Here is a 9,348-nt window from a genome sequence, read left to right as displayed (position 1 = left end):
AGTCACAAGTTTTACGATTTCATCGAATTTGTACAAGATCTTCTGATTTCAACGAAGCCTGTACAATTGTTTTCTCAAAACTGAAAGAGCGTGGGTACTCTAAACGATTTTTACGAAACATAAAAAATTCCACCTTAGCACAGATAGCAGCTAAAAACAGACTTTATGCCGAAGTACCTCCAGGTTTAAGAAGTGCTCCATGTTTGTCCAGTAGATGCAAAACATGTCCCTTTATATCAGAAACTCATTATTTTTTAAGCAACTCTACGAATAAAAGGTACCCGATCCAGGAACATCTAACATGTGAACATTCGAATGTAATATATTTAATTTCATGCAAGAAATGCCCCAAACAATATGTAGGAGAAACTAAGAATAATTTACGAACTCGCTTTAATGCTCATAGGTCAGACATCAAATTAAAGAAAGACAAGCCTGTTTCTAATCATTTCAACCTCGACGACCATTCAATAGACGATCTCACCCTAATCCCAATTGAGCGTATAGAAATTGACTTGCCCGAAGATGAAACTACCAAATTCCGTCAGTCTAGGGGGGCCCATTGGATTGAGACATTGAATACAGCAAGACCTATAGGACTAAATATTCATCATAATGTAGGCATAGCACCCTTTGTTGTCCCGTTTAATACAACCAGCAATCGAGCAAGCAAGATAGTTCATGCCCACTATAAGAGCCTTCAAGAGAAATTCCCCCATGTCTATAAGTAGAAAATGATAGTTGCATATTCAAAAAATAAGAACTTAAATGATAATATTGTTCATAGTAAACTAAAAACGATCAGTACATAACAGATACTATACTTATCGCCCATCGGGCGAGTTATTTTTTCTTTTCAGGTCAGAATAAGAACAGAAGAAAACCCAATATCAAGACCCTTAATCCTAATTTCTAAATAAAGTGTCTGCTCCACGCTAGGCCTGTACATTTGGGGGAATCAAACCCTCCCTTCCCCGAAATCAAACAGAAGGTGGTTGTTTAGTTTCTTGTTTTCAAGATGTTGAGTGTCAGACTGTAAATGGAATTATCTGTGTCGATGCAAGTGAACAGGTATCCCTTCCCATATTAACTTATGATGACATCAAATCAGATGCACAGAAAGTTTTATTTTATACAGGAATTCCAGATGGCAACACGTTTGATGCTTTGTTTGACGAGATAAAATCTGATACAGAGGAGAGAACAATAAGGGGAAGTGGAACAAACTATGGATGTGGTGGTCGGCCCCGCATTTTACGTTGTATAGATGAGTTTTTTGTGGTCCTTATGCTAATTAGATTGGGTCTGCCGTTAGAGGACTTAGCATATAGATTTTGTATATCAACAACATGTGGTGATATTTTCAATAGGTGGATTGATTATCTAGATAATCAGTTATCTGTTCTTGTCATGTGGCCCAGCAGAGATGTCATAGATTGCAATATGCCTGAAATTTTTAAAAATAAGTTTCCGACAACAAGAGTCATCATAGATGCTACAGAGATTCGAACGGAGACACCTTCATCATTAAAGTTAAAATCTTTAATGTACAGTGACTACAAATCACATGACCTGGAAATCTTTAATTAGTCCAGCTGGCATTGTCACTTATGTATCAGATCTTTGGTGCGGGAGTATTAGTGACAAGCAACTCACCATAGAAAGTGGGTTAGTTGAACTCTGTGAACCAGGAGATTCTATTATGGCTGATAAGGGCTTCATCATATCTGATTTGACCACCCCCAGAGGAATAAATTTGATTATACCCCCATTTAAGAAGAAGCAAGTGAAATTTTCTAAACAGGATGTTAAAAGAACAAAAGACATTGCAAATGCACGCATTCACGTAGAGCGCCAGATAGAAAGGATCAAGAATTTCCGCATTGTACAAGGTGTCATTCCCATCACCATGGCTAATCAGGCATCAAAGATATGGCGATTATGTGCAAGATTAACAAACTTACAACCCCCTTTGGTTCCAGAAAGTAGATTTAGATCTTCTGATTAATCTGGAATATTCTTATTTATATATACGGTTTCAGCTTCAATCAAGAATTTGTTTTAAGGGATTGTAAAGAGGTTTTAGAAATTTTTAATGTGTATTGGGAAAACTGATAGCATCAATTTGCACCAATCCAATTTTCAATCAGACGTCCGTAGTTCCTACAATTCCACTAAAACTTAATGTTTGATGACGTCACTAATCGCAAAGTATACTTTATCTTTATCACTTAAGGTCATTTGCGATTAGTGACATCATCAAACACTTAGTTTTAGGTGAAATGCAGGAACCACAGACATCTGATTGAAAATTTGAATGGTGCAAATTGATGTCCCCAATTCACATTAAAAATTTAGAAAACCTCTTTACAATCCCTTTAAGATATCTCTGACTTCCTTAATAATAACTAGCCCAGTAAAAAAACTTGTAGGTTATGACCTACCATCATATGACCTTTGATCTTGTGGGTGCTTTCATAACCAACAAATTGTTTACTTGGCTTGTCTATGTTAAAGATGTCAGAGAAATCTAAAATAAATTATCTATTCAAGTGGAAATCAGGCTCTCAGCTGTTTGATTATATAATTATGTGCAACATTCCATAGATATGTGATTGTTATATTTAAATTAAATATCTAAATTTGTTTTTATGGCAAAAGTTGATTCAATATTAAAATATTGAGAATTGCTTGTGTTTGTGCAAAGAACACGCAAAACAAACAAGTTGAATATCCCATCTACATGTTAACATAACATTTGAAAAATAAAAACAGTTGTCATCTGCCTTTAAAAAGTATTTATTATGGAATAGGTCCAACAAGAAAATAATAATATTTAACTACTTCAAACTGGACTAGCTGTTGCAAATAAATTGTCTCCCTTTGATTTCAATGATATCTGCGAGGGTTGCATGTGACAATTGAAGAATAACATCTGATATTATATAACTTAAACAATTGCGAACAACTTAAACAAGTAACAATAAAAACAAGACTTGCTATGCAAAAATACTAGTGAAGATTTAGACATCACATAAATTGTAAAAATAAATATTTCTTAATTGCATATGAATACAAAGTCGAGTATCATTAAGATCAAATGAAAACTACCTATCTATATCAAACTTGATGTGTTTGTATTGAGTCAAGGGCAATAACTATAAAACATTGAATATTTACATGTGGATTTATGGAAATAACATGAGTCCTCTCAACACACGTGCACTAAATAGTTCAGGAAGGAATTCCCTGTAAAAAAACATTTAATTTATCACGAATGTCAATCCACAGGTCTGGATTAAACATTATCCTCTGAATTGATACCGCCCCACTACAACAAAATCGCACCATTTCCTTCCTGAGATTGCCATCTGACCCTGCACTTGAAAGTAGTAATTGTGACTTTCTTTCAATTTGACCACTCCCTCATTATTAAGGTAACAAAAAAATTTAGCATCTTTTGCACATTCACTCTGAACATGTGCAGTAAACCAGACCATCAGGGCTAGCTCCTAAGTGTGGGAATTCAGTGTTAACAATTAGTCCACATTGTTTCACAGTAAGTCCAGGGTGAAACTTTTTAATATTACGCAAATATGTCTTTCTTGCAGCAGACAGATTTTCGTCGACAGCACTCGTCTCTTGGCGACGTTTTTAGGGGGGTGGGGGGTATTTTAGCCTACCCAATGAAAATCTTGAAAATTAAGTTAATTTCCTTGTATTTGAGGCATTTTCCTTGAAAAATGCTCGCCTTCTAAGAAGCGATTGTACCCCAAAAAAAACAAAATTTATGCAGATATCCTTGCTGAGGCTTCTTTATCCTTGACGACATGTGTTGCTCGCCTTGTGTTAACTCGTTGGCGGAATATCATATTATATCTCTTGCTTATTAATAAGAATGGTTTTTAGGGCGATACCTAGACCGACAAGTTGACTCTAAATAATACTACCTACTCCGAAAGTATTGAGAGACAGGTTGTTCCGGTCAATGAGATAACCATCCTTTCATCCCACTAAACTTCGGGTTAAATTCCTTGGCTCTGGGGCCATACCAAAGAGCATTTGCGTTAGCGTGTTACTTTACTTTGGTTTTTCTTGTAATTTTACTCATTTTCAGTTACTGTTATATCTAGCTATTTTTTTACTGTGACAAAATTTTTCAATGGTCCATTTCTCTTTTTTCCCGATGGGCCGAAGGAAACTGCCAACTTTGCCTAAAGATTAATCTGCCTCTGAGACAAAGGTCCATCACACTAAAGTGACAGAGTTCTTTTGATCAGACCAATCAGACACAGATTGGATGTATATAAAAAAAAAAAGTGTATAGTTTTAATTACATTAATATGTACAAACTGCTAAATATAATACAGTGGTGTAAAAAGACCTTACTCAATGTGTTTGAGATAAAAAATATATACAATTTGTAAGAAAAAAATAAGTACATTAAATACATCAGGGAAAAGATACATCATTTTGCTCATTTTACATGACTAGATACAAATTTAATAATGGATAAAAAAAACCTGAATCTAAAAGTCAGTGCAAGTGCTGCGAGCGGGCTACCCAACCCTACTCCATTTTATGTTCTCATTTATCCATGGAGGGGGAGGTAGGATTTATCCATGCTCAAGACCAGCTATAAGATGTTTACTCATCCCCTGCAAATTGAAGTAAAATTAAAAACTAATTAATTGACAATTAACACAGAATGTTTATTATTTCCTGGCTGAAGCAAGGTCAGCTTTAAAACTTGCACAAACTAAAAGGAAATTGATCTACAATAGTGTAAATAACAATTTTAATTAACTTTTTCAATGTAGGCTATTTTAAATCAATACATTCTGTTTAAAAATAAAAATATTTGTATCTCTCCTAAAGGAACTTTATACCAACATCTTATTTGAAATTTCAATCTTCAACTTTATCTTTTGTCATTCACTGTCCTTTAAAAAAAATTGTTTTGTTTAATTTATGGCGTACACTAATTTTCATTTTTAGATTATGACATTTCACAAGATGATGTATTCGTAGATTAAAAAAAATAATGTTACCAATGATCTAATTAAAGAAAAATAATGATTATTTAGACCTTCTTTTTGGTGTTGTTCAGCACTGAAAGCGTTATTTGTTCCCATTTCAGACAAAACTTTCTGTTGAATCTTTAGCAATTTTAAATTATTTTTGACATCTGACAATTTAGTATCATGTGAAATTCGTCTAATCGTCGGTGGGATATCAAAAGGTCGTATATCCGAATTTTCAAATTTTTCAGGAAATGCAAAAAACTCCCAAAAGACTCAAAATTAATTGAATTTTTACCAAAATTGTACCGAGTGCTCATCTTTTCAAACTTGACTTAATGAATTAAAAATCAAAAAGTATGTTGTGTCAGATCATGCACGTGTCAGACATACGTCATTTTTGTTACAAAAGTCTGATATTTTGAGATATACATCCTTTTGCATATTTTTTCTAAACAGCATTGTATCTCAACAAAATATTCATCAATTTGAATTTTTCGGTTGTCTAAGAACTTTTTGATTTAAAATAGTAAGTTTTTATTTTATTGTCGCTATAAATAGGATATGTCTTTTTATTTCTTAAATATGTGCATGAAAGACGAGGTACGTCCTAACTTGTTCAAAGTAACTGGCACATTTCATGGTTCAAGGCCCAGAAAGGTAAGTACAACAGGTACATGGTTCAAGTTTCAGCAAGATAAGTCTAACAAGTACATGATGTAAGCAAAGTAAAGTAGGTTTTTGGTTCAAGGTCGAGCAAGGTAAGTATAGTAGGTGCATTGTTTAAGATCCAGCAAGGTAAGCATAAAAAGTATCTGACGAGGTAAGTACAGCAGGTACATGGTGCAGGGTCCAGCAAGATAAGTATAACCCGTAAATGTTTTAATATCCAGGAAGGTAAGCAAAACAGGTACATGGCTCAAGGTCGAGAAGGTAAGTATAATAGATACATGGTGCAAGACCTCGAAAGGTATACGGCTCTAGAGGCGTTTCATTAGCACAGTCTGTTTAATCTGACAAAATGACATAGATAAGAGCAAGTAGGATTATAATAATTCAATCAATTTATAATCAGAAACGTTTCATTAAATTTGTTACAACACAACATAGCACTATAGCTCATATTTGGTCAATTAATCATGCAAAAGGCCCTCATAGAATGGGTGATAGTCCTGAGGCAAAACAGACAGCAACTGCTGAAGATGCTGGTACTTAGACGAATTTATCTTAATTGGTCCGGAGTGCAATCTTGGTATTGCATCTAAAGGTGATGCAGTAGATATTTTTGACCTTCTTGGGATGAATATTCATCATTATAGTTTATTTTGTACTTTATTATTCCATCTGGAGTGTACTGTATAACTCGCAAATTAGTTACAACTGGATCACCTACTTTCGTTCCAGCTCTAATAGAATTGCAGTAGATAGGTCTGTTTCTGATCTTTTGTTCAATTGTACTGTGAACACTGTCCACTTCCATCTGAGTGTGACCTTTCTCCAAATACTTCTGGACTATGGTAATATCGTTGTTGGCTGCACACTTGAGCAGGGTGTTAGACATGGTAGTGTTACGGTTTTGGTACGTACATACTCGAATATGCATGAAGCAAAAGTATTGGCTGTTAGTTCACCTTCGCCTTCATGCCAAAAGAAGCATGTTACATCTTTTAGTAGCCAAATCGTATATCGTAAAATTGTGGCATGCCAGCTTGGTTTTATAATACATTGCTGATGCTTGTAATCGAGGTGATGATAATACAGCCTGTAAATCCATGGTAAGTACCTTGACAGATTCATCATTTTCAGCAACAAGCTTATCTTGTACCTTAGATAGCCGTGCATCAGCCTTCCGCTGGATGTGATTGTCGGATACATCTTTAGTCAGATTCTGATTCTCGAACGCACAGCAAACATCACACTGATCTTTTTTTGGTCGAAAGAGTGCCGAATTTAACTCATCAAAGACACTGTGGAATGCTTTCTTACAAGGAGCAGTACCAGCATTTGACAAACAATGATCTTTGTAAATTCTATATAGATCTTCAAATGAAACGAAGATGGGCTCTAAATATGATTTAGACGTTGATGATCTGCAGTAATGTGAAGGTAATTTGCATAAAGACTGCAGAAAATCTCTAGCTTGATCATGTTGAACTCCGGTTGTCTTCAGTACCTTTCGTGATCTCTTTGGTGCTTTAGCAGGTGATGGTATACCAGATTCTGAATGGTTTAACCAGCGGTAAAGAGCTTTCTCCCAAATCGAGAGTTGTAAGGAACATTTGCTTGCAAGTAGTGTAAGATTTTTCATTTAATTGCAAAGAGTAGACGAAACTTTGTTTTTTTCGGAATATTCCATCTGTGTTACCTTCTACTTTACGCTCCGCTACTTTCTTTTTAGACACTGAATGGACTACTACGCTCTGCTTTTGATGCCAATTTAAAGCCCAAAATTTATTAAACAAGGTAAGTCTATCGTCCTCAGAGAACACAACACAAAATCTTTGTTTAGACTTCTTGCAAAAATCAGTACAGCCTCGTGGACGCAGTTGCCGTCCTGGTTTTTGTACCTTTAAACTTTTTCCATTTTCAATTATAGATCCTGTGTAATCTTTTCCCTTCATACGTCGATTCATATTTACATTTCTTGTCCAAAGATCCGGATTTGCTAGTTTATTTGGCTTGAGTTTAGCAGGTGTCAAGTTTTCATCTTCAATTGTAACTTCCTCTTCTTCATTGCTGTAAGCGTCTAAAAACTCTCTCCGTTTGGGTCTGTAAGAAAGGATCTACTACAGAATCATCAAGATCTGTTAATTCATCCTCTGATAATTGGCTGTACATAGGACGTTCTTTGTTTTCTGGAAGTGACATGCTTCTTGTGGCAGTTTCATTGGAAGGCATTATTTCATTACTTTGAAAGGTAAATCTTGGACTCCATGTATAAACAAGACTTGTATCATTTGGTACTCTTGGTTCCAATCGTCTAAATTTTAAACGTTCTCCATTTTCTTGAATATCAAATATTGAGTTGTTCGCATTATCTTGTTCTTGGCTAGTTGTGTATTCTATTAGGTTATCTGTCAAAACCATAGGTTCATTCTTTCTCTTCATTGAGATATCTGATTGAAGAATACTTTCAATCATTTTCGGTTATTGAATTTATTTTAGATCTGGATTTCAGGGACAACAATACAAGCTGCTGTCCTCTGGAAGATGGTCTTTTCGACATTTTCTGCAATAAACAAGAACAAATGAAATAGAATGATGTATCCATGCAAAAAGGACGTATATCATTTGACGTTCTCGATAGCGATACTTAAACGATGATACGGTATCATTACTGTTTAAGAAGTTGGTATTTGAAATAGGCCAAAGTCGGGTGATCACAGAACAAGTAAAGCTGCTAAAATGAATGAAATAAATAGATTTAATACGTTTTTTATTCCCTTTTCTTACCTCATCAAAGTAGGCTCCTTATAACGTCAGTTGTTTTTGTAGACAAAGATATACGTCTTTTTGACATACATTATTTTAAGCCAATCGATAGACATCCTTTAATCATATGACCCAATATGTCACTTTTAATTGGCTGGGAGATATGGTATCTGTACCATTCGATGCTCCTATTCACGGGGGTCACGTTAGTATATGTTTCTCTGCACACATGAGAATTTGAACTACTCCATTTGAAGGCAGAATAAGTCCGCCATTTTGTTTGTTCATGAGTAAAAAAAAAACTAGACTGTGGTTCCTTTAAAGGTTGATTGGCAACAAGCAATTCTTTACAATCTGCACAATTGACTTTTGGCATTATTCTTCGAATAACCCATCCTGGAAAAATAAGCATTAATATTCAAGGATGAAATCATTTTGATTGATTTGATCTGTTAAGCTGTATCAGTGTATCACATAACAACCTTAATATTCTTTTCAATGTTAGATTTTACACACAAAAATAATTTTAGTAACTGAGATTTCAAGTATGAATTGTTTACCTGCAATGAACACCACAACATTTTCTACAATCGGTTCCATCCTATTTGTATCATATGTATGATCTATACCAGTCCAGTCAGTGACTGGCTCATCAAGCGTTGCATCATTGAGATCAACAGGTGGCACATAGCCATCAAGTGCACATCTGACAAGTGTTGTTTCTTCACCTAACAAGACCGAACTATTTCCATATTTAGATACCTATATGTAAAGTAATGAAACAATTAATCCTTATAGGTACTAAACTATTAATAAAAACATCAAGCTGCAGACAGTACTAACCAGTGCAGTAAGACTACTGGAGTTGAGGTTTGGCTAGATAGCCACCTCATAT

The 9,348-nt window shown here is 34.9% G+C and overlaps 2 protein-coding genes across 2 annotated transcripts; one reads left to right on the top strand and one right to left on the bottom strand.

The window, feature by feature from the left end:
* Positions 1-1,263: 1,263 nt before the first annotated feature.
* On the top strand, positions 1,264-1,590 carry LOTGIDRAFT_119836 (hypothetical protein; the record flags this gene model as incomplete). The annotated part of the gene is made up of 1 exon (XM_009057979.1): positions 1,264-1,590. A coding segment is annotated over one exon (327 nt), but the record flags the coding sequence as incomplete, so codon positions are not given.
* A 5,070-nt stretch (positions 1,591-6,660) lies between these two features.
* LOTGIDRAFT_162041 (hypothetical protein) lies at positions 6,661-7,329 on the bottom strand (the record flags this gene model as incomplete). The annotated part of the gene is made up of 1 exon (XM_009057978.1): positions 6,661-7,329. The coding sequence occupies one exon, from the start codon at positions 7,327-7,329 to the stop codon at positions 6,661-6,663; it is 669 nt and encodes a 222-aa protein (XP_009056226.1).
* Between the last annotated feature and the right edge of the window lie 2,019 nt (positions 7,330-9,348).

The sequence above is a fragment of the Lottia gigantea genome (assembly GCF_000327385.1).
Source record: "Lottia gigantea unplaced genomic scaffold LOTGIsca_32, whole genome shotgun sequence".
Lineage (NCBI taxonomy): Eukaryota > Metazoa > Mollusca > Gastropoda > Lottiidae > Lottia > Lottia gigantea.
Note: the sequence above shows the minus strand (reverse complement) of the source record. Positions and strands in the feature narration are given on the sequence as shown.